Here is a 26,581-nt window from a genome sequence, read left to right as displayed (position 1 = left end):
TTTTAAAAATAATTAATACCAGGGTGTGATGGGAGGATGCAATCATTTTATTTACTGATGATACTGATTACTAAATATAAATTATCAGCTCAATATCAGTAGATAATTTACTAATTATTAATTTACTAATGTTAATGCAGTATTTGTAGTGACTTGGGCAATGGGCAGTTCGCGTAATCAACAACATTGGCATTACATATAACATTTAGTCATACTAATGAAAAAAATACGTAATACTGATGTGCCACAAACTGACGACATGTTTGAAAAAAAAAATACCGACTTGAAAACATTTAACCGACATTTATTTAAAAATATCACTAAAATAGGCTATTTATTTGTCATCTGTCAGTCACTACTGGAGGTGTCACAACATACGGCGATATTTTCCATGACACCGTGTCAGTGTTCTGCGATAATGTTAGTGGCACATGCCACTATCCACTGGCACATGAAATATAAAAAGAATAAATAGAAATAGAATATAGTCAAGACACGTCAAATCGAGTTTATCTTTATGCATTATGGGATGACTGCATGAAGTGCTTCCTTAAAATGTAGCTTATCTTCTGGAACAGTCTTTGAGTCGGAAGTGTGCTTATGATGCCTTAAAATACTACCTAAGATTATACTAATACTAGCCTGGATGCCAGCCCGCAACATTTTTTGGTCGGGAAGTTCGGTCTGGATTCGATCCGTTGAGGAGTAATTATGATCAGGCAAAAAATGTTCGCACCAATCAAATTGCCAGGGCGGGCTTTATACGATGATGGACAGGTGATCTGCAGGGACGTTATCATCACGTTATCAAAGAGAGCATCACGTTATCTGTCGCGTCTGTTGTAAAATAAATCGACATCACATTCAAATTAATAGACAAACAGAAAACTGCAATCAAGGCATTTGTCGATCAGACAGATATTTTTGCCGTCCTTCCTACATGATTCGGGAAAAGTACCATATCAGCTGGCTCCGATGGTCGCTAAGAAGATGGGACGTAATGAAAAGCCTGTGGTCGTTGTGGTTTCTCCTTTGGTCGCACTCATGGAGGACCAAGTAAAAGAAGCAACACTCGCTATTTTACTTCTAAAATAAGTAAGTTCTGTAGTTGACAACTGTATGCAAAGTTGTTGACTGACTGCATTGCTCTGATTGGTTGTAGGTCTATCCAATTGAGTGCAGAGTTTTTTTTTTTTCTGGTTCGGTTAAGACACGCCTCATAATCAAAGCCCTACGGAGCAGTTTCAGACTCATATTCCGACAAGAATATGAGTATGACGAAGTCAGGCTATACTAATACTACCAGAGCCATAGTTTTATCAATTTAATCAACTTTATTTGATTATAAACCTTTTTGCTAACAGAACAAAAACACAAAGTCAGAGTTTGACTGTTGTTTGTTTAGGCTAAGAGAATCTTCTCTTCCGTTTCTCTTTGCAGGATCTGAATATGATTGTTATTCCATGAACGGCGATGGTGATAACGACTCACAGACAGACTTCGACAAGTCCTCCACCGTCCCTCGCCATAGCAACCTGGCTCAGAACTACCGACGTATGATCCAGACCAAGAGGCCCGCCAGCACTGCAGGACTGCACGGAGCAATGGGTACCCAGGGAACCTCAACAACCAACGGGAAGGGAAGTGGTGTCATAGCCTCAGGAACGGCCACCATTCGTAGAACCCCTTCGTCTAAAACAAACGTGAGACGTACCCCGTCCAGTGTGGGTCCGATCCCTATCCGACCACCCATCGTCCCCGTAAAGACTCCTACTGTCCCAGACTCACCTGGGTTCCCGAGCCCTCCTCCTGAGCGCAATGGAAGTGAGGAAAGTCTGTACAATGATGAAACGTTGGAAATTTTAGAGTACAAAGCCTCTCCCAAGCGGATGAGTCTGCCATCGTGGGGAAGAGCTGGCGGTGGGAATGTCTATGCCCAGCAACATGGAGCTGTGGGCTTCAGTTCAGAAGAAGAGCAGATGCTTGCCGCCAATCGCCACAGTCTGGTGGAGAAGATTGGAGAGCTGGTCGCTAATGCTCACGCTCTCGGTGAGGGCCAGTTCCCGTTCCCCACGGACCCTCAGGCCAGCGAGGGCCACCAGCAGGATCAAGGACATGAGAAAGGGGGAGAAGATATGTTGAAGACCATCCGTAGAGGGGTGCGTCTCAGAAAAGCGACCTGCAACGACAGATCAGCACCAAGGATCATGCGATAGTTCAGCACTGCGTATCCTGCCAAGTCTATTGCTATAGACTCTCGGAATGAAGAGGAACAGTATATAATGTGAGATATGAGAAGATGGTGATTTTTCAGTGTTAAAATCTGGCATCTAACAACTAATAGGCCAGTATCAATGTTACATGTTGAGTGTGTTTGGACACAATACTCATCTGGACTATTATTGTTGTAGTTATATTCACCAGATTTGGACTTGTATGTCTTTGACAGGCATATTATGATGGGCATATTATGGCCTGAAGGATGAGAATGTAATGTTTAAAATGTGTATTAACATGCTAGTAATGTCGGTTGTTCCTTTTTTGGAGTCACAATTTGTAATGACTATGTTCTTTGTGTTACTTCTATGTAAATGCTATGTTCAAAAAAAAAAATACATTTCTCTTCCCACAAGTAACTATTTTAAAGAGCCAAAGTCTTGTTCTCAACTGAAAAGCTGCAAAAAAAAAAAAGGCTTATACCGCAGCTCAGTCTCAGATGGACCACACAATCGAATCACCGCACATGCTGTAAACTGCCAAATAAAGCACATCAGTTGTACTAGACCAGAGTAAAGATCTTGTTTTTGTTGTTGAATACTTGTGGATAATTTAAAAAATGTGCCATCCATTTTTTATAGGAATTGTCCACCAGGTGGTGTGAGTTCCTTACTTTATAAAGCAGATTTTTGTTTGTTTATACACTGTATTATGGTAATGAAATGTTTGTTGCACATTACCATGATCGGAGTACCATGTAAATATCACTTTATATGAGTACGCAGTCATTGCAGTACAATGGTATTACCATGTTTTGGGGTAATACTATCCCAAAACATATGGGTAGTATTATATGTACTATAATACATATAATACTACCCATATAGTATTATATGGGTAGTATTATAATACTAATACTACCCATATAATACTATGGGTAGTATTAGCATATTAATTCAAAGCAAATATGCTATGCTTTGAAGCCTTTTGACCATGTAAATACAACTGAATATTGGTACAATCATACAGAACCATGGAATGTATTGTATAAATTACATAATTTTTTGCATTACCATGATGATACCATGGTATTCCATATAATACCAATTAATATGAATATGCAAATCATATACCACTGTGGTATCAGAGTACTTGTGTTATGGAACTACCACAGTAAGCTCCTTTGTTTTAAGGCTACTATACTGCCTAGTTCACTAACAATGTATTTGTTTTATGCACAGAACTGACTACCAAGTATGGAAAGGTGTGTGATCCCATTTACTCTTTTACAGATCATGAAGGCTCTTTTGATCTTTTGTACTTTTAGTCAGCAGTGCCCGAGATTACCCGCATGTGAGGTTTATGTGACCCATCCCTGCGATTAAATCTAATTGATGGGATAAAGAGCCGGACGTGGGCTGAAGGAGGCGTTTGATGTGGCAGCTGGAGATCGTGAGAATGAGGAGAGGCAAAAGCCTCGTCTCCAGTCACTCATTCACTCACTCACTCATCACATCCCCGTCGTCGTCGTCATCCCCCCTTTCCTGATGGACGGGACCCCCACACTCCGCTCCGGGCTACACATACAGGGATGTGACACTGGTGCGCATCCCGCCGTCAGTCGCGCAGTAAAGTGGCACGCGTGTCATTCTCTCTGACGGACGAGCTCGTTGCAAATGCGAGACATGACTTTATACTGATGGAGCCACGTCGCAAACAAGACAGCGCAGCAGAAATAAACACATCTTGAGCAATGCGATCTGATCTGGAGTATAGGGGGGTGTTTAGAGAGGGACAGCAGAGGGAAAGCACTTATGCATGGGGACACTTGGGTAAAAAGTTTTTTTTTTCTTTCTTTTTTTAACTCTTATCTACAAAACCGGACTTTTGGGATACAATTGTATGTGATATGAATTTTTACATTTTCAGTGATAGTACAGGGTGTATTATATTTATGGCATTACTATATTTACATAAGGCCACGTTAATGGCCACGACATTGGCATGACTCGTTTACAAAACACAGGGTTAGATTGTACAGAAAGTTAGTCAGGGGTAAATGAGACATAAGGTAAAATGGAACCGTGTAACTACAGAGTTTATTTACAGAGTTTATTTTCTCGCCTAATGGGGGAAAGGAAAGGGGGTAATCCATCGACCGGAAGTTGAAGCCTTGAAAAAAAAAACTTTTTTTTTTTTTTTTGGTAGCAGAACTTCACTTGCGTTAGCATTTCCATTGACTCTCATTCATTTTCAGCGAATAACTTTACATCTGAGGCGTTTGAAGACCCCATTTGTCCTTTATTTCTCAAGAAACTTTAGCCTACTTTTCTTTTTGTAAAAGTAGGCTAACGTTAGCACAATTGCATCATAGTTTCGGAAGGGAATGATTCAGATTTCGCATGTCTCAGCCACTAGAAGACTAGACAGGGTTGCTCACGTCACATCTGCGTCGTCAAGCTCTGTTTGAGTCGGTTTCAGTCTGCGCGTCAGGAACGGAAGTGCTAAAAAAATCGCTAAAAATGGGCTTCACTTGTCTCAGTGGAGTTCCAATGAGATGGCTCTGTCCACTTCTTATACTGTCTATGGTGATAGGCTATTTTTTTTTCTTCAAAAAGATTGGATGCCATCATTAATGTGACATCATGTAGGTGGGCGGTGCAGGCACTAAACAGGAAGTTGACCTTGAAGTGTACATAGTTTTCAATAAGGTCATACAATCGTAATAGCTACTTTATTGCACAAATCTTTGATGGAAATATGAATATGATGTAGGCTTACTACTGTAACAAAATCATTTAAAAAAATTGCTAATATCACAATTTTATTTTTTAGAATCAGGTTGTTTTTATTTTGTCCCATCCACCCAAACACACGATCCCACAAGTTAATACCACAACAAAGCTAAATTAACTGATCATGTCCCCTCCTGGTCACTGTAAAAAGCAAAAGTTGAAGTTAGTCAATAGATTCAGTTGCGTGAAATGATTCCGACCAAAATATGGCCTCGAGACCGAGTCCGAGTCTCAAGTGTACAACACTTTATATTAGAATAGTGTATGCCAGTATGTTTACATTTATAACTCTTTGATTAGGGTTAAAGAGCATATGTCCTGTGGTCTTGAAGCCTATACATTATTAGTGACCAGTTTATATAATTCAGTAACTCATGGTATTGGACATTGGCATCAGTGTATTTATTTCTATTCTTGTATTAGAGTTTAGAGCAGATATTTTTTACCAATTTTTTTGCTGCACTGGACATAGGCTACAATCTCATTAAATGGTTTCGCAGTTTAGCCATTGATTATTTTTCTAATTATTTTGTCAATATCGTGATCTTGCAGGCTATTAGGTGTGGCTTTTTTTTCTCTACTGCGGTTGATATTTTTGGAGACACATAACAAAAGCTATTTAAAAATAAGTGGTGTACTGATGAGAAATAATTCTTTTGTTCTTTTAAAAACAAAGCCATTGACATAAGCTTGCTGACGGATGCTGATGCTTTCAATACCTCAGAGACCAATGATGAATTACTGCAGACACACAGCGCTGAGCATGCAAATATGTCCAGCTACACTCTGATATTGCAGCAGGGGAGGACAATGTGCTTACATCTTTAAAAAAAAAAGACGCCCTGTTTGACTATCTCACTCTGCATTAATTTTGTTCATGATGATTAATAATTTGTCACATTAATGTTTCATTTACCATGTGCTTCATGTATATAGTACTTCATATGTTTTTAGGCTAATATAGTGTAGAAATGAATTCTATTACATTGCACTTTATACTAATTCTAGTTTGTTGGCTAGCTTATAAACTGAAATTTCCTGTATATGATCTTCTTTTCCTGTTTATTCTTAATTTGCTTTTGTGTCTTCATCATTGAATATAGTCTTTAAAAAGCACTTCATTTCAGAGACAGATTATCTAATGAAGAATACTTCCTCTGTTTTTTTTCCATTGCTGTTGCTCTAGGGCCATGCAAAGCAAAACAGATCCACTTTTGTCTCTAAAATGATTTATTCCATTTCAGAAGCATTTAGCAACAATTTTTTGCAACAAAAAACTTTTTTGCGCAACACTTAAAAAATGCTGGTTTGTTTCAACCCAAACTTGGGTCAAATATGGACAAACCCAACTGTAGGGTTAAAAATGTAATTGAAAAATCATTTTGTTTTAATTACATTTTATGAATTAAACTTTGAACATGAAAGTATTATGTAATCATTTAAGAAACATTTCTCCATATAGAACCTTTTTGGCATGAAGTGTTCTTTGAAATCAAGTCAAGAACCCTAGGGTATATAGAAACCCAATGAACCAGGAGTTAGAGTTAAAAATGTATCTATGCAATATATATATATAAAAATGTGTGCCTGTGTGAGTATCATTGGTATATTTAGTTTTGCAATAGTAGTGAAATAAATCATCAGTTTTCATCAGTTTTGTAATGGGTTTGTATAGAGGATTTGTTAGAGCAAGTCAGATGACAATGAAAGAGAGATCAGAGTTTAGCTTAGGCAACACCACAAGGGAAGAAAATGTTCTTTAGCCTCGCGATCCGTGTTTGTATGTGTCTATGTGGCTTCCAGATGGCAGGGAAGAAAACAGACTGTAGCTGCGGTGGATGGAATCCCTGATGATCTGGAGAGCTCTTTGCCGGCAGCGACGGTTGTTGAGGTCTTCGATGGCAAGTGGCCGAGTCCAGTGACGCGCTGGGCAGTTTTGACTACCCGCTGAAGGGCTTTCCGGTCTCAGGATGTGCAGCTGTCATACCAGACTGTGATGCAGCAGGTCAGAATGCTCTCAGGAAGTTCTCAATAACTGGATGGGTATTGAGTTTGAGATGGGTATTCATTTGAGGATACAGAATGTGGTGAAAGGAATGTCACATGAATCTTTCCAGTCTTTTATTATTATGTTCTATTGACCAATCCAATACCCAAATACAGTTGTAATTGAAAGTTTTTTTTAACTCCCATTTCAAATCAGGTTTATTGGCAAAATTTTGAGACTTTTCTCCAAATTCAACTGAAAATGTTACTTTTAATGACTTCTGCAGACTTAAAATTATTCAACACCTAAATGGCAAGCTTATTTAGTACTTAGTAGAACACCCTTTTGCTGTTATGACCTACAGCAAACAATAGGGGATTATCATGCTGATACGTAGGACTTCCGGATTCAGTGATCTTTGTGCACTGCCACTTCCGTTGATCTCGCTGGCGAACTGATGACGGACTGCACTAAGTTTATTTATACGGCATCCCAGGTAAATTAGTCTGATTCACTAAAGTTTCGGCTGCAAACAAACGTGCTACCTTGTTTTATTTTAAAGTTTAAATTCAGTTCGGGAATCCATGAAAACCTACACAGGGTTGGCGTTGTTGGTTAGATTTGCAAAGTGGAACAGAGCAGTGACATATATTGCCTTCGTCTCAGCCATTGTTGAACTGCGTCAGAAGTGGACATGCACAAAGTTGACAAATCCCGCCCACGAAACCCGGAAGCGTGATAATCCCCTATATGTATAACCAGACACTAGCTTATTGCAGCTTTTCTGAGGAATCTTAGCCCATTCCTCATGAGCAATGTCCAGTTCAGTAATATTCTTTAGATTTGGGTACTGCAAATGCCTTCCTCAAATCCCACCAGATTTTCTATCAGGTTCAATTCAGATGACTTTGATGGCCACTGTAGAATCTTCCAGGACTGCTTTAACCAAGCCTTGGTGGAATGTGAGATGGGCTATGCTTGGGATCATTGTGCTGTTGGAATGTCCAATGACTCCCAAGCTTCAGTTTCCTCACTGACGGCATGGTGTTTTCTCCTAGTATTTCCTTAAATGAATCCATCTTGTCTTCCACACGCTGCCTCCACCATGCTTAACTAGGCAGAGGGTTCTTTTCAGCATATGTTTCATTCTTCTTCCTCCAGACAATAGGGCCGGAAAGTTAAAGTTTTATTTCATACAACGGTGTCTAGGAGCATTTAGTGCCTTAGCTATCTTTTTATGTACTGTTCCTTGTTTGCGAAGGGTGGTGGTGATATCTTCTCTTAACTTTTTGGACCATTCTGTTAACTTTATATTCTATTTCTATTCTATTTCTAACATGCAGTCAAACGTGGCACTCAACAAACCTAGCCAGTTCAAATATTTAATGTGTTTTCGCAAAAGCACACCTCGTGCAACTAATGAAGCCCTTGATTAGTTGCATCAGGTGTGTTTAAGACAATACCTATTTTGCAGATTTGTGCTGTTGTGAGGGATTCTCTTCAGGGGGTTGAATAATTTTGAGACTGCAGAAGTCATTAAGTTGCATTTTCAGTTGAATTTGGGGAAACCACTTGAAATCATTTGTTGAGTTGTGCTGTTGAAATGGTAATTGTGCTGTCGAAATAATTTCGATTACAACTGAAAAGTATGCCGAGTTAAATACTTGTATACCACTCTTAGAAGAAAATGTTCTATATAACCTTATATGGTTCTATCAGGCTCTTATAGAACTGTTTAGGTGTTCCCATCATAGGATCATTTTAGCGATTTAGCTTTAATAAAATTATGTTTTAATTCATTTTTGATTAAATTTGATGAATTAAACATACTTTATGACTAGAAAAACTGAAATAAACCATTAAATAGCTTTTTTGGCATTAAGAGTTCTTTAAAATTGAATCAACTGAATCTACTGTATATAACCCCTTTAACCTTTGTTCTAAGAGTGTACATGACATATAATTATGATTAAAAACAAATCCATGCATGACCTTGGATGTTGTTTTTAGGGTTTACTAAACTGTGTGTGAACAAATTATGTTTGTGATTCATTTGTTTGTTTTTTGAGTATTGATACAAATTTTGTGCTGTCCCGACAGCAACAAATCAAGTTAAATTACTCCATCAGGACAGTTAATTGCAAAAATGCATTTAAGTCACAGATGATGGATTTTTGCTGAAAATATCCTCCAGATCGTAATAAGTACGCCTTTCACCTCAATCAAAACACTCAACCTTGAGCCATTTCTCAGACTGGTTTGAAAGACATAAAATATGTGGATTTCTAAGAACAATAACCTCTTTTATAGGCTTCTTACAGGGAGAATGAGACACACATACACTTTCTCTCATTTTCTCTCCCTGTCTGAACTATCAGAGAATAACGCAGGACAGGCCTACCTGAAGATGGAGTCGATGTGTCTCGGACGTCATGTCTCCTGTCAGACGTGTAAGCTGAGAGACAAGAATGGCATGGCCAGTGAAGCCCCAGTGAGCAGGAGGGGTCATCCTTCAGCTCAAAGACAGGCTGAGAGACAGCCACATGGCACACATCTCCAAATGACAGCCTGTCAGTGGCAGGAGATCCACCATACGGCCCTGTCACCTCTCACCTGACTGAACTCGGCCCACTGTATTCTCGCACTGAGGGGAAACTGCGTCACTGTCAAACTAATGATGGTTAAAGGTGAAAAATTTCCATTTTTGTCATAAGCCCCATCTGTACATTTATATTTTAAGATCAAGACTTAATTATCTATTCAGAGCGGCCTGTGACTGTGCCTATGCTGTCGTCCAAGAGAGGAAGTTGGATTAAATGTGAACGTGGTGATTTCTCAGTGATAACTGCCTTAATTAAATGTCCTGTGAGACCAGGTATATTGTAACACTATATTGCATAGTGAATATTTCTCAGGCTATAGGTTTATGTTTTATCTTTGGGCACCTTAAAAGTATTGGCTTCCAAACATCTATTAAACATTTCACCATTATTGCTTAGGGGAAAAAAGAATTTCACCATTATGTTGAGCGATTCTCGGTGCGATATCTTATCGTATGTTTCCATTCCAATGAATTAGCAAGGTTAAGGCTTTTGTTACAACCGTGTTTTAAATAATCCACCTCTATGCGGAAAAGCACTTTATAGTTCAGACGTGTTGGCGCTTTGTGATAATGGAGCATGTTGCCACACTATGGGGTAAGTTGCCAGAGTGAGATTATGATATTAGAACATGAATGAACATAACAAAACATGAAATGATTATGAAAGACCAAAATAACATGTAAAGATTTGAACACATGTGACAACTCGCTCCATTATAAATGTGCAATATAAACATTGTCCGGCGAACACAGTTCAACCATAAATTACATTCAGGCCTACATTACGTTTACATTACATTAGATTACAATCATTATAGAGCTGAAATGTGCTTTGATGTATCCTAGCGTGATTTCATTGAGCTTATTTGTTTATCTATAAACTATAGCATTGAATTACCCTAATATAAAATGTGAAACCAACATTTTTGGTTTTAAATATTCATAACATACAATTGTTCTTAAAAACGTTTCATACTATTGTAATGGAGGCAAAACATTTTACAACCTACTGCAGTTACACTGAATTATTGCAGGGTTAAGAATAACACCCTGATTGTGTCATTGATTAACACTTCCTAGGCTTGTAATCTCTCTGCCTGATCAATACTGAGTCAGAATGAATTGCTAAAAGCAGTATTTGCAGATACTTTCTCTAGTTTGCTTTAATCAACATCATCACTTTCGCTCTGTTTTTAACTATTATAATACACCTATAGGTGCTGCCATCTCCAACACATTCACCTCAGCTTCTCTTCAAAACAGATTTGTAAGTCTATCCGAGACAAATAACCAGAGTTGGAGAAGGTGAGCCATGCTGTTTTGACACACTGTTAGAACATGATGTTACAGAGCCAGACACCTGACTTGGGAAAAAGGTCATCTGTTCATCATAGATCAAAGTAGAGGACAGGACCTCTCAAAACAGTGGCGGAGAGCGGGCAGGAGGAGATAAAATGAAATCTTCACAACAGGACTGATGGACATGTGGCTCGAATACACCCTCCTGTGAGCTGTAGGGAGGGTGGGTGTCCTGCTGGCAGATGTCCCTTTTCGTTTCAGATCCTGTTTGACAAGATTGCTCTGAGGTGGGGAAGACCAAAGAGGTCTGGGTAATGAGACAGTTGCCTCCTTAATGTTCGCCCTGACATCGTTGCACAAGCACGAAATCAAGAGGACATCTCTGACTACGGCCTTTAGAGTATTTTAATGTGCTGAACGGAATGAACTGAGCAAAATAACAGACTTATTTGCAGAAATCAAACAATGAGCAATGAAATAAGGTTTGCTAAAACTTACATTGCCTGAAACCATTACATTTCATTAAAATTAACCAGTTCCACTTGATTAAAGTGAGTTTAACCCTAAAACGTATACCTCAGGTTTTTAGTGACCCAAGTCATTCACTATTCTCCTCCTCACTAATTTGTTGAATACAATACACCAAGAAAAAAAAATTAAACTAAAATTATAAAAGATGTTGGTTTCCCCGTTCATTGATATATATATATATATGTTTTACTTATTGGGTCGCTAACAACCTGAGTGTAACAGTGTAAAGGCCCGTACACACCGGAACGAATATCACCGCGCCCGCGCGTTATTCGTCAGCGTTTTTCAACGCGTTTTTTGTGTTCACACCCAAGCGATTTTCACTGACGATGAGCTGAGTGAACATGCAAATTCATTCCCTGACATTAGATGGCGCCAATTTGCTCTGCAATATCACTCCATATCAGTTTTCTTTTATCAAGATGTTTGTAGTCCCTGTCGCGTTTGTCATATATTTCTTTATGTTCTAGCACCAACGAGAACAGAAGCTCTACATTCATCTTGCCTTGCATCTTCCTCTTCTTATTTCTTCCTGGCTGTGTAGACCAGTAGCGACGCTACTTGGCGTATCTTCTTCACCGTTGCATATGTGTGCTCAGCAAGATTTGTGTTTTACTGTAACTTCAAAAGCTCCAGACACGTGAGCAAAAGCGGCAATCTCATTGGTCGTATAGTTTTTTTCGTGCAGCACATCAAACTAAAAAAAAAAACGAACTCGAAGACTTTTTTAAAAAAATGACGCTTTTACATGTGGCATTTTATGCGTCGGTGTGCACACTTACATTGGCGCCCTTTGTTTAGTCACAAGGCGTTAAATGTCGGCGAATAATGCGCGTGAAATTCGTCCTGGTGTGAACAGGCCTTAAGTATGTTTTTTTTCTGCACAACAATTTAATCTTCGATGACTGAATCCGTGCAATTCACCTTTATTCCACAAGGTGGACATGTCCGATACACAACGATCAAGTGACGTTTTTATTTCATTCATAGTTACCGCAGGCAGAAAACAAAAGAATATCATCACGTATCATCAGCAAAGCTTGAAATGCCTCAGTGATTTACTGCAGAGCAAGTACTAAACGCAATCAAATATTAGTGTCACTGTCACTGGATGGTGGATCTGTTGAAGAAGCTGTCAGTGATCAAAATATTGATTTTGAAGATGTTGAATATGACAGTTTTGAGAATATATCTGAGATGGCGAATATGAGGCAGATGCTGAATGTTCTGGGAGATGAGCTCTGATGAGGACAGTGATAATGGTATACAACATCTGCTCAAACTGAACCCTTCCAAGCTCCAAAGTTAACACAATATGCTTTATTTTATTCTTCTGTAATTGTTACTCTAATATTAGTAGATTTTTTTATTATTGTGACTGGCAGTCACAGATCCGAATATGTGATAATGATTGGCGAAACCTTCATGAATTTAAGGGTTAAATTAACAATTCTGTGTTTTTGGACAGATATGTGCACATTCAATCTTTATTTTGTTCATTTGCAACTGTGGTTTGTTTAGTTTAGTTCTCCTGACCTCAGTCAACAAACCCTCTGCATCCCATTCAGAGAGGACCAATACAGGATGTCACTGGCAGACCTTGCCTTGCATTTGATTTATGTTGCTCTAAAAGTAAAAATCAAAGATCCTCTCTAATGCAGCTCGGTGGCAGAGGGATGATATATGATGCAGCAGAGCAGTTAAATGAGAGCACTATATCTTTGCCTGTGTTTTAATGGCACGGTCAGAACTCTGACCCCACATCTGAATGACTTTACAGTACTTAAAAAGACATCCTCAGACAGTGCTGATTTGTAAAAGAAAGTCCCCAGGCCAAGCTTGTTTTGGCCATGCAGTTTTGATTACTCAAGAGACTAGCTGTTTTCAGGAAATACAACAGACACATGCACAACAAACGTCTTTTATTGTTTTTTTAGTATAATTTGACCTTAATAAGAGGTTTAAAATAAAAACATTGAGACAGAAATGTAGTACATCGAAGCAAATGTAATTTTGTTGCTTATTGTTTGATGCAGTGACGATTCAGAATTACAAATAAAGTGTGATAAAAACATTAGGCTATTCATGTATTATGGAAGTATGTTGCCAATTACTTTATACACAAAAGGTCAATCATAACTTTGGGTAACACTTTATAACTTTCAAATCCTAAACGCTTTATAGGTCAGTTCATAGGCCTACATTAAATATAAATATGATAATATAATCAAAAAAAGAGCCAGTTTCATGACATATAAATATCTGTATACATCAGAGATGCAATAATGGTTGTTATTGTTATTATTGAAAGATGTGATAAAGAATTTTGAGCATGATATTTGAGGGATTGCCAACCTGAGTTAACCTTTACAGATAAAAGGTTAACCCTTTAATAGACCCAAGCACTTATGAAATCCAGTTGAAGAATACTGTATTTCATGAAACTCTGAAATACTATATCAATGCAACACTTTACAATAAAGTCTCATTTGTTAACATTAATGTATTAACTAAAATGAACTATTTGTTAGCGTTAGTAAATAAAAATACAGCTGTTCATTTTATTACTTCACAGTGCATTAATGTCAACAACTACAACTTTTGATTTTAATCATGTAGGCTATTAATGTCGAAATTAACAGAAAAAGATTCATAAATGCACTAGAAGTGCAGTTCATTATTAGTTCACGTTAACTTAACCAACGAAACCTTTTTGTAATATCGTTCATTAAATATTGGAGATTACTTCATAACATTTACTTTCGCTAATTAGTCCTTGGCTTTTGGCTGCTCTACATCGATAACTGTAAAGCTTTAAAACATAAACTATATTGCCTGTTTAGACTGTAAATGCATGGTCTTTTTCCATCTATTATCTGGTTAGGGTTGCTAAATAAAACAATAGGTAGCCTAGTACATTTGAACGCATGTGCAAAGCATTAATAATTGGCATGTCCTATATAGGCTACACATCAAACAAATATATTTTAATGACAGTGGTTTCAAACAGCGTCTTTTTAATTAAATGAAAACTGATATAAATGTAAAATTGTGCCAAATTTGCACAATTAATGAAGATTAACAGTTTATGCTTAAAAACTGTAAAATCTGTAAAAACACTGAACATTGTTTGTTCAGTTATTGTTATAAAAACTATGTTTTCCTCTTGGGTGTTACTAGAGCCATTGAAAAATATATTTAACGGCTCTGGGTGTACTATCCATTAAAGAGTTAAATTACATCCTCCTTGTCAGTGTAAGCGGTCTTGTTAATGCACTCTTAAGTGGGATATTGGCAGTGTCTCAAAACCCTACGAGCTGCCTACCTAGACTGCATTTTTGGGACTGTGTGTGGGAGTGACCGGTAGGAGCACAGGAAGCGTTGTTTGTCTGCTATTGTATAATTGTTGGTCAACGTAGGCTACTACGCACTCATGATGTTTCTGGTATTCGTCGTGTCTCTCTGATGTTTCACTGTCTCGCGCCATCAGCGTTGTCGGGTTAAACGTTGTGTAACTTTTATTAACTTTTAAATGCGAAACGAAACCCCCTGTGTTCTGTGCCATTTCGCTGCATTATATCTAGCTGTTTTGGACACAACCAGACGTGTGAACGTCCCCATACTTTTTGCTAGTGTATCGGTTGCCGCGGACTTTTGAGTGACGTGACAAACTCGTAGCGATCGACTAGGCGTTACTATCCTGCCTGCCGTGCAGTGTTCCTCATCACTCCAGTGGACTGGCTTTAAACAAAGACTACCGCTGAACACGGAGCACCTGGGCTTTCTCCTATGCCCAAAGCGAAGTGGCGTATCTGTTGTGACTGCGCTGTACTTTTGTTTAATGGTGACACATCTGACTGGGAACATACACAGTAGAAAATCGTTTCAGTTTGCGTATATATACACACACAGTCTGCGCGCAACTATGCCGCGAAGAAAACAGCAGGCGCCGAAACGAGCGGCAGGTAAGTTTATCTGAAATTCAAGATGCTCTTGTTCATCTGTCCTCCATTATGTACACTTCGTTTTAGTACATCTCATAAGGCACAAAATCAGTAATCGCTTTTATTTTCCTGGATTATCTAAACATATTTTCCTTATCCTAATTTGGGTCATTATTTGTCATGTTATTGGTTAATCTTTTTCTGTGCTTTTTTGTCAGAAGTTTATTAAAGGTACAGTACAACGCAATTGATTCACAATGATTTGAATACAGCTTTTAAATAATAACCACTTTGTAATTTTATTTTTTACATTTTTGTGCGGTTTAAAACAAAATTGTCTACAGACAACTGCCTGAAAAACTATTGTTAAAACTATATATTTATTTATTTAATCTGGTAAGTCTTTTTTATTTTTATTTTATTACCAACATTCTGGAAGCCATTTTTTGTTTTGACACCCAGAAACTAGAAAAAAATCTAAATCTGTAGACTTTTAATCTGTAGGATATATCAAGGTCATTAAGTTGTTATAGGCTACACGACCAACATAAATGCGAATATTTAATATCAAGAACTTAACACTGGCATTTTAATCCCTCTTTATCAGCTCAGGCATTGTTATTTACGCATATCCATTTCAGACTCTTTTAACTTCTTTAGAGAGGTGAAAACCACTGAAGCTGTCTTCATGTTAACCAAAACATTATCTGTCTGGTTAATAGAATAGATCCTATCCTATTATTCGAAAGAGGAGGAGTTCTGGGGTATTTTTATATTTATAGCAGAGCTCTTTGAAACAGATACAAAGCCATTATTATATAGCCTTCACTGTTTTTGTGTGTGTTTGAGGCAGAGATGATGTAGAGTTTAATGGAGGGGTATGGCTTGCTCTGTTAGACTGGCCTGTCAGAACAGCTTTGTCTCATGTTGGATTTAATTGTTATCCTTGTGACAGCCTCATCCATCAAAGGCTTTAATGGTCAATCAGAGCAAGGCCATGTGAGTGCTCTCCTTCTTTTTCCCATAAGCTTGCCTAGGCTTTTATTTCATCAAGATGCTCCACCAAACTTCACTCATGGACCCTGTGCAGAGTGGTGACCATAGTGGTTTACAAGTGTGGGTTTATGGTTTACAGGTATGAACACATCTAGTGAAGTGTTATTTACTTTTTTAACCTGATGATGACCGAATTATTGATTCTGATGCATTGTTTTTTTCTGTGTAGGAATCACAATTTATTAGCCGATCTTGTAGGTGAAGTCTTAATGAGAGATTTAGAGCAATGTACTCTTTCCTCATCTCTCTCTTGCCCTAAAGGTTTGCAGTCCTCCATAAAAAGAAACATTTTGCTTTGCTTTTTTTGAGCACACCTAATTAGCTGTAAACTTGATGGATTCCTGACATGTGATTGGAGATGACAAGATATGCGTCTGTCACCAAGTCATATTAGGTTTGTGCTCCCTTGATGTAATCAAGTTGATATCAGCCACTCTTGGTGGCCTTAACTATTGCCATAACCCAATTTAGCACCTTTACGTGACAAATGAGCTTTTTTGGTGCTTGTCTTGAATCTAGACGATTCTGAACTGTTATGAGGAGATAAACATGTTGAACCACCAGTCCTTCTAAAATGGATGTTTTCATCTGTCTGTTAGGCTTTGAGCCATATTTGGAATGACAGATTAGACATCAAATCTATTTTGAGAGTTGTACTTTGTTTCAACTTTGTTAGTTAGATCTCTCGCAGTCTGTGTGTGGGTTGATAATTTGAGTTAATCGGACACTCCTCCGCAAATCCCACGGGCCACCCTGGCCAAAAATCTTCTCGGTTCTCAGGCTCTGTTGGGCGCGACTCCAGGCCCTGCCTTCTCCCTCTTTCTAAGGGTAAAATCAGTCGCTGTCAGATCTGAGGTGCAAGGCAGGTCATCCGGACAAGCGGCCATCAGTCATGCGTGGATGTGACGCAGGAGCTGGGCTTGATGGTGGCGATGATGAAAGGGCAGGAAACCATAGAGGCCCACTATTCCCTAATCCAAACCAGTGTCAACATACCTCTCCAGCCAGGCATGCCTGTAATCACTGCCAACAGTTTCAAAACTGCTAGAACCCTATTGATTTACACATGGCTGAGACAAAAGATTAAAGTAATCATATACATTCTTGCATTTCACACATGCACACAGATGGTGTGTTCATAAGTTGAATGTGTTCATAACTGTTATTGATGTGATGGGCAAATTTAGTTTTACTTTGTGAATGTTCTGTTTAATCCTTTTTTTTTTTATTTAAGCCAAACTTTTTAAGTCATGGCTGACTAAATAAATAGATGCCTTTTACTATATGGGGTATAAGAGCTGGTCCATGATAATTAAAAGGAAAAATCTACTTTAAAACATGAGCCAGGTTCTTTGAAATAACTATACTAAACTGTACTATATTTTCGAGAAAAAAAAAATTAGTTTTACTGCTCTTTGTTTACAAATACTATGAATTTTGAATTCATAAATTGTTTTGGGGAGTCACATCATATGAACTAACCTTGCTTTGTCATTTTAAAAAAAATCTAATTGTGTGATTTGCAGAGATTCATTTACAGTTATCAAGGTCTGCAGGGATCCTCTCTATGACATAATTTCCTGTTTGATGTTATTATTTTAGATTTTGCAGGGGTTTTTTTTAAGTGAAGCAAATTATTTTAAAATTTCTTATAAATAACAGTTAAATATGCCCCCCAGCCCATCATTGACCTGCTATCTATCCAAACTCTCATTTGAACTAGCACTCTACACTCTAGCACTCTATTGTGGTTGTAAACTTATATGAATGTTACTTTGCTGTGTTGACAATGAAGATATCAATCTTCTGTTAAGAAGACAAGAATCCATCTCTTTTTTGTCTCATGGGAGGTGGCTTTTAGCTTGTGGTCCATTTTAGAAAAATGAGTCAGTCTGGTCCTCAGGGGTCCAGAAACCAAACCCTGGTGGAGAAGATCAGCACAATGCCAAACCGTCAATTACCCTTTCAACAGAGCCGTTAATCACGCTGCCACCCTTTACTTCTGGCATCCTGACACATGTCATCTATCACCCAGGCTTTCCGAGACACTGAGGGAGGGAAGAAAGGAGAAATATTGCTGAGAATTGGACAGAAAAGACTGGGAGAAAGTTAGGAAGTGAAAGATACAGGCCAAATGTTTAAAAGCGAAACAGAGAGATGGTGCTATATGGGGTTTGTATTTAGACTAAAAGAAATTGACACGGGCAAGAAAATTCAATACATTTTCACACTGCTGAGTTAAGCGGTTAAGTCATTAAGTCATTGAAAGCCTTCTTTGGGTAGAGAACTCAGCCGATGACAGACTAAGATACATTACTTGTTCAGCAAGTGAAAAGACAAATGAGTTCTAATTAAGGTAAATGCATGATAATTTCTACTTAAGCAAAAGGTGGGAATGTCTTTCATTGCACATTTCAAAATTTTTAACCTACCAAACCATGTTTTGAATCAATCAATCAGTCCGTCAATCGCCGACTTTGCTTCTCAATAATACACGTTTGCGTGTGCGTTCAACCTCTTTGGGTATTCACGTACGTGGACATTTGTACGTGTTGACGATTGCGCATTCCTGTCCAAGCTAAAAATGACACGCATCACTCAAGCACAGCTGGCCTGTAAATGAACTCTCTTCTACAGCTCTAGCCCTGCTCCATGATGGATGCTCCTTTTAAGAAAGAGATTAATGAGAGGTAGGCGGCTTAGAGAACCATTTATCACAGTGAATATTATTTGGACGGCTGTATAAGCCTGTAACCTGAGAGTTAGAGAGGCATAGACAGAGCACAGGGTCTTAGATGTCCTCTCTATGATGAATAGCTTTGCTTTCTTTCCATGTTTGTTACGAGACACCAGCTGTCCATCGGGTGGTCATTGCCGGATAAGATTGGGAGTTTGGTATTGCAGTCCCAACCAACTCTTCCAGTATTCTCTGTGAACTCAATTCCTAGTTATCGAAAGCTCATTAAAGAGGGTAACAAAGCCTCGCTTGAAAGGTTGGGGGTGACAGTCTGGTTTGTTTTTTTTTAATGTTGGTTTTTGCCCCCAACCTCCCCCACCCTGTCCCTGCAGAGTAGAATTATGAGTGTCATCCATCTCACTGAGTTCTTTGATGCTGGGCCATCATCTCAGCAGCTGCTGGCTTAGATACACATAGAATTGTTGCCAATCACTCTTGGCAGCTGAGACACATCAGACACACTGTTGTCAAGGGGGAAAAGGAATCAAAGGCACACAGAGTGATAATTAGAGAGATATCTCCCCTGAAAGGACGTTTATGATCAGTAGATTTCCAGTCAGCAGAGACTGTTTACCTTTACAGTAAATGGTCAGTTTTAAGTTTCCTCAGCAGAGAAAGAGAAACACTACAGAATGGATAAGACCCAGGACACAGATATACACCAACAGTGTTTTTGTTGTAGTTAAAATCATCACTGATTCCAGCAAAGCACACTATTTTTGGCATGGGGGCATCTCAACATGTTGCCTGAACGCTACTTTATTTTGATCAAAGTGTCATGTGTTGCACATTAGCATGGCCTGAAGCAAGAATAATTCTCACAGTTAGCCTCAATCTGTATCCCACTGTGAGGTTGCAAGAGAGTCATGCTATCTCTGAGAATGAAAAGCTAAAGTATTTACTGCCAGAAAGCTTTATGTATGTCGAGCAACCATTCAAATGCATATCAAACTCATCTTATTGGGTATTATTGCAAAGTTTCGTAACAAGACCTATGTAACAAGACTAATCTATGGCATTAAATGGTTTCGTCTAATTTTTTACTTTATGTAAAAATTTGATCATCTAGAAAATACACAAAGTGCAAAGCAGTTGTGAGTAGATGCATGCACACTCACAAAAAGGTCTATTTTAAATGTAATCATGTATCTGACCTCTGTTCCGTCTTAGAGTAATCAATAATGCATACACATTGAATAAATAATGTTATGTATACCCTGATGTTCCAATTTAAATGTCTTATGTGCTGTTTCTGTCTGTAGGGTGGAGGGGGTTAATGACTGGTCATATGGAGACAAATGTAATAGTTACATAAATCAAACAGGGCGAGTGCCACTAAAGTCTCCTGGATTTTTGTCCTGCTAGAGCTCATTGCACACATCATATTTTATTAGCCTAATAAATCACCCAGCCTGTCAATCAAGCCTTTTGAGAATAATTGGTTATGGTAGGTGCCTCCTGAGATGGATTATAAATCATTCGAGGTTAAAGATTGTGTTCAAATTTAGTGGGCTTTGGTTTTGATACACACACACATTTGTCAAAGTTTAGGGTTTTTCTTAGGATGAAAGTGTTCTTAACTTCTCCACCCCCTAAGATTTTTATGAGAACAGACTTTAATACATCTGTACAATATCTGTACCTGTTAAAGTTGAATTGTTCTGATTCTGTTTTATATTTTACATGTTTACATGCCCAGAAACACCCCCCCCCCCCCCCCCAAAAAAAAAAAAAAAAGTTACAGTCTTGTAGTCTTCGGCATTTGTACAAGAAAAAAGCAATTTGGCATTGTGAACCCTCTGTGTGCCACCGTAATTGTCTCAGGGATATGAGAGGGCAGGAAAATGATCATGTCATTGTAGTTACACCTGGTTCACCCTCTTTTCGAACTGCTTTGGAGTTCATGCCAAATCAGGCCTTTCAAATGACATCTTTTGATCAAGGCTGTCGAGCACGATCAGAGGAGATTGGCAAGTAATGGATACCTAGTGACAATCCAAATCTACAGAGGGGATAAGACTGGCCTGCACCTGCCAGTTATCCTTTAGAGCCCCCCATCCTGTGGGCCGCCTGGCTGACAGCCAGTGAGAGGCTAAATGAGAGAAGCGTGGGCTTGTGAGATTGTGTATTATCATTTGAAATGAGAGCTATTTGTGCTTTAACACTCTTGTCAAGACTGTGGTGGATCTTGTAAGAGAGAGAAAGGAAGAGAGACCGTTAGCATGGCACAATGCACTTGAATCACACATGCAGCAGCACACCATGTTAGTTTGTAATTCAAGGCCTGCTGTATTTCCAAACATCTGACATTTCAAGCATTTTCCTTTTGACATGAGCAACATAATCACAAATACGCACACAAACAAGAGTGAATAGAGTGGAACAGAGATGGGGGTGGGGGGTTGGTATGGCTTTCAAGAGGGCATTTGTTCCACTTACAGAGTCAGAGTGACAGTGTCAAACTAGCAGGGAACAGGCTGTCAGGAGACGGGATCATCAGTCCCGAAGGACGGTGGTGGATGGGCTCTTTTGAGGGTGTGAGGGCAGCTGGCAGGGAGAAGGGCGACCGTGTCCCCTTGGATCTGTCATCTTGAGGTGCTCAAGCAGACACCTTTCTCGCAACACGTCACCTGTCCAAGGTGAACAGTCGTCAGGTGGGATACAAAGTGACAGGTGGCTTATGTGCCGCCATCTTATGTCATTCCCCTTAACCTCTCAATCTATCTGTCCACCTTTTCCCTCTATCTATTTGTCTCTTTATATGTGCACAGGTGTGTGGACATGTGGGGAGGTGGGCCAAATGGTAGCAGGTGCAGCCTCTTGTAAATAGCCTGATTATATGCTATATAGTATACAGAATTGCAACCTGAATGTAAGACTGATATTTGTGGGCAAGGGTGGAAGAACACTTGTTTTGAACGTCTTTAAATTGGAATTTCAGAAAGAGGAATTTGTTGAATTGCAATTTTAAATTCAACTTCATGTGGGGCGTGTCCCAATCACCTCATTCATAGAATAATGACATTAGTCTAAATTTTGTTTTATTTGCTTACCTTTCAGTGTAGCATTTACTTAATAATTTTTTTTTCTTCTCCCCCTCTAGCTTATGATTCAGAGAATGTAAAGGAGACCCCCATAGAGACTGAAGATACTGGAAGTGATTGCTCAGTGGCCAAGGAGACACTACAGGACGAAGATGATTTGGGAGAAGACTTAAAAACCCCAATGCATGAACAACATTCCCCTCCTGCCGAGCTATCAAGTCATGATGTTGACAGTGAATCTCACATAAGTGAATCTAGTGATCCCATATCAGATACAGAGAGCACCCCAAACAAAAAAGAGGTGGAGGCCACAAGAGACTTTCTAAAAGACAATTCTGAACACACTGTATGTATTACAGACAGCCTAGAACAGATGAAGGCTATATACAAAAGCTTTCTCAACAATCCCTACTGGTCCTTTTTGAACTTGAATTCCTCTCAACCGTATGCAGATGAACAGACAGCCAGTAGCAGCGGTAGCAGTAGCAGCAACAGCAGTCCTGGACGCAACTGCTACGATTGGCATCAGTCTGCTATTGCAAAGACATTCCAACAGGTCTCTCAAAAACAACCTATTGCACTTGAACCAAGTATTTTTTCCACTGTTCAGCTCTACCGCCAAAGCACTAAACTCTATGGATCCATCTTTAATGGTGCTAGCAAGTTCCACTGCAAAAGCTGCAGTGCAGCATATGACACGCTGCTTGATCTCACAGTGCATATGAATGAAACAGACCACTACCGTGATGACAACCTCGAAAGTGCTAGCAAGGGTGCCAAGTCATGGTCCAAGCCACGTAAGCGCTCTCTTTTGGAGATGGAAGGAAAGGAAGATGCCCAGAAAGTCCTACGCTGTATGTACTGTGGACACTCCTTTGAATCTTTGCAAGACCTCAGTGTGCACATGATAAAGACTAAGCATTACCAAAAGGTTCCTCTGAGGGAGCCAAGAACAGCAATTGCTGCTAAAGTTGTGTCTTCATTCAGAAAGAGGGTTCCAATGGAGATGGATGCTGCAAAATCTTTGCAAACAATGGAGCAGACAAAAAGTCCTAATGATGGGCAGGCCAGTGATATTTTTCAGATGTACTCTGAACAAACCAACAGTAAAAACTTTAAAGATCAAAAGACGACAAACCGTGGTACACAGTTCAAGTCACAGAATCTTAAATGTATGGAGTGTGGTATTTTGCATGACTCTATTCAGCACTTGAGTGCTCATATGGTGTTGACCGGCCACTTTGTAAAAGTTACTCAATCATTGCAAAAAACAGACAAGCCCCCTCATCCTAAAAGTAAGTCTGAGAAGTCTCAGTCAGGTACAACATGTTCTTCCCCACTCTCAGCCACAGGAATCTTGGAGTCATCATCCATAACATCTGTAATAACTGGGGACAACAAGAACAAGACACAAGAAATTACTTCTCAGAAAGACAGTGAATGCAAGGAGTCTGCAAATGTAAATGACATTAAGCAGAAATTCAGCACATTAACAAAGTCTGAATACCTTACTGAAGATGATCTAAAAGAGAGTCCTAAAATGGATTTTGATATTCTAAAATCACTGGAGAATACAGTGACATCTGCCATTAACAAAGCACAGAGGGGTGCCCCAAGCTGGGGCGGTTACCAGAGCATTCATGCAGCTTATCAGTTGCAAAACCATCTGAAACCTGCTCTGCACAACTCAGGCTATATTTCTTCTTTAAAACAATCATCCAGTAGTCAGGAAGTCCAGTCTTTAGACAAAAGTCATTTGATTCCTCCAAGCATTCCACCAAAAGCTTCCTCAAACACAGTTAATCTCCATGAGGTGGACAAACTGGAAAACAAAGTATCCGCAATGGTTGCTGAAGTAGACAGGCAATTTAATGACGTGAATGGGCAGGGATCACCACATCTGCAGCTGCTGAATCTTAAAGGGAAATCACTGGTGTCAAAATCTCCAAGCCTGGATAACATGATTACATCTATGAGCAATATTACCGAGGGTAACACAAACGAAAGTGAAATTCAGAAGCACACGCAAGACTTCAGAACTCACACCACCTCTACTTCAGATCTGTATGGTGACGCTGGTCTATTATCTGCACACCCTGAGCCAAAACAACCCTCTGTTAGTCCTCTAAGTGCCCTTCAGTCTGTTATGAACCTTCATCTGGGTAAAGCTGCCAAACCGCTAAGGCCTGTCCAGGACCCTATGAGTATGCTTCTCAGGATGAGCAACAGCATGGCAGAAAGGGCCGCTCTCGCCGCTCCATCTGGACACTCGACGAAACTTAGCAAGTCACATTTGGACTGCCATGAAATTTGCAGAGACCAACCGATAGACTTGTCCAAAGGCAAAAGTGAACAATGTCTCAGAGCTGCTGCCCTACCAGGCAAAGCTGTGAGTTCATCTGTGACTGAATCAACTAGTTCAAAAATCTTCACACCAGTGAGTCCTTTGCGGGAAAATGCCCTCTCTGACATATCAGACATGCTGCGGAATCTCTCAGACTCTCAAGTTCTGAAACCCCCAACACTTTTATGTAGGCCAGAGCAGTCAGAAATCGAAGGTTCCCATACATCAGATGAGGCAGAGGATACGTCAGTGGTGCACAAACGTAAAGGTAGGCAGTCACACTGGAAACCCCAGCACTTGCTGATTTTGCAGGCTCAGTTCACGTCTTGCCTCAGGCAGACAGCTGATGGAAAGTATGTGATATCAGACTTGAGCTCCCAGGAAAGGATGGTCATATCACAAATAACAGGTCTATCTATGACAACCATCAGCCACTGGCTGGCCAATGTGAAGTACCAGCTCAGACGAACAGGCAGAACAAAGTTCATAAAGAACGTTGACTCAGGACGCCCAGTTTTCTACTGTAGCGAATGTGCAACACAGTTCCAAGCTCGTTCTACTTACATCTGTCACCTCGAGTCACACCTTGGGTTTAAAATGAAAGACTTGGCTAAACTTTCTTCTAAGGATTTCAACCAGAACATTATGAAGCATTCTAAAAGCACTTCCTTAAAACTTGTGCTTCCAGCTGTATCGCCAGCTAGAGGATGTCAGGAGCAACTGCTACCAGTGCCAGCGCTGTAAACAAACTATATAATCTTACAGTTAACATTGTATGCCAGGATATTTATTGTACTCAAAGTTGAGAACAGACAGTAGAACCATAGTGTAACGATTAATTCACAGTTACTTACATATTCGTGCATTAACATACATAATTGGCCTTGTAGGCTAAGCTTTGTGATCTTTGGTGTTGTCATGGGAATTTAGCATTAAAAGTTCTAAGGTGGCTAATGTCAGCTTTACCAAATAGATACTCCGTATAAGAAATCTATTATATGTAAACGTGTCTTAAAATTATGAACGTTCTGAAATAATCATGAACATTTTGGGGGGAGATGTTTCTGTTCTGATGAGAAAAGAATGTAAATTTGTACATAGACAAACTATGTTATGCATATTTTCCAAAATATGGCTTGCTTTCATTATTGCCTGTGCTACTACTTGGTTTGTTTGTGCATAAAGAATCTGATTTATTGAGATGTATAACTAAAGAACTGTATATAAAGTGTTATAAAAGACGTAGTCTTAAACCTCTTTGTTGTTGATATAATTTGCAATGACTTGCTTTTTTACAGATGCGTTTTCACTTCTGTATCACTTCTTAATTTTTATTCTAGCCAGATTTGTTAATCAGTCTATTTAACCAGACATTTTTGACTGTTTTTATTTACACATTTTTTGTTGAATGTTAATACATTGAATGAGGCATGCCATCCAAATATGTAAAATGTAAAAAAACTGCAGTCTTTTTATAGAAAAACAAAAACAATTTGAAGAACAAAAACTTGTTTGTCTTTTTTTTTAATACATGCCATTCACATTTTTATTCTGTTTAATTAATGTTTTTCTGATTATGGCACCAGTTTAACCTGATTTCAGCATTCAATATATTTAAACCCATTGTTTAATTAATCATCCAAGAGTCCAAAACACTTTTTTTTTTTCAAACGCATGGATCTGTGTGACTAGTCATTGGATCAATTTTTTTTTTCAGAATTTGAAATCTCATGATAATGCTGCTCTTTAGTGCAGATTTTTTAACTCTTACCATGCCAAGTTTAACCATCATCTCAGATATCTGTTCTCTTTGTAATGTTAGCTTGTTTCCCCATTCACTATTGACAGAGTGAATTGACATTGTTGTGTCTTTTTGTTTTGTTCCTTTGGCACAGTGAATTTAGTGGGGGTAGTCACGCCTCAGTGGTAATAAAATAAGAGAGAGAAAGAGAGAGAAGTGCTTCCTGTCAGAGTCACATCAGCCTATGTCATCGCTCTAATGAATATCATCTAAATTGCTTTGTA

General features: G+C 39.0%; 2 protein-coding genes across 6 annotated transcripts in view; both read left to right on the top strand.

Moving 5' to 3' along the window:
- The window catches only part of mtss1la (MTSS I-BAR domain containing 2a), a 33,500-nt gene extending 30,718 nt beyond the window's left edge, over positions 1 to 2,782 (top strand). For all 5 annotated transcript variants that reach the window (XM_089116368.1, XM_089116370.1, XM_039650449.2 and 2 more), the window contains one exon: positions 1,441 to 2,782. In XM_089116368.1, the coding sequence (XP_088972494.1) occupies positions 1,441 to 2,216 (776 nt within the window). In that variant the 3' untranslated portion in view covers positions 2,217 to 2,782. The remainder of the gene's footprint in view (positions 1 to 1,440) is intronic.
- Positions 2,783 to 14,755: 11,973 nt separating this feature from the next.
- Positions 14,756 to 26,063, top strand: tshz3a (teashirt zinc finger homeobox 3a). The gene is made up of 2 exons (XM_039650561.2): positions 14,756 to 15,396; positions 22,272 to 26,063. The coding sequence occupies exons 1-2, from the start codon at positions 15,273 to 15,275 to the stop codon at positions 25,298 to 25,300; spliced, it is 3,153 nt and encodes a 1,050-aa protein (XP_039506495.2). The 5' UTR covers positions 14,756 to 15,272; the 3' UTR covers positions 25,301 to 26,063.
- The last annotated feature ends 518 nt before the right edge of the window (positions 26,064 to 26,581 follow it).

This window comes from Pimephales promelas, chromosome 10 (assembly GCF_988280905.1).
Source record: "Pimephales promelas chromosome 10, fPimPro1.hap1.1, whole genome shotgun sequence".
NCBI classification, from domain to species: Eukaryota; Metazoa; Chordata; class Actinopteri; order Cypriniformes; family Leuciscidae; genus Pimephales; species Pimephales promelas.
Note: the sequence above shows the minus strand (reverse complement) of the source record. Positions and strands in the feature narration are given on the sequence as shown.

What these genes read in the sequence shown, in the direction of transcription:
- tshz3a (XM_039650561.2), top strand. Translation starts at nt 15,273, where the DNA reads ATGGTGACACATCTGACTGGGAACATACACAGTAGAAAATCGTTTCAG. An exon ending in GGCGCCGAAACGAGCGGCAG is followed by an intron (nt 15,397 to 22,271) that starts GTAAGTTTATCT and finishes CTCCCCCTCTAG; the next exon opens with CTTATGATTCAGAGAATGTA.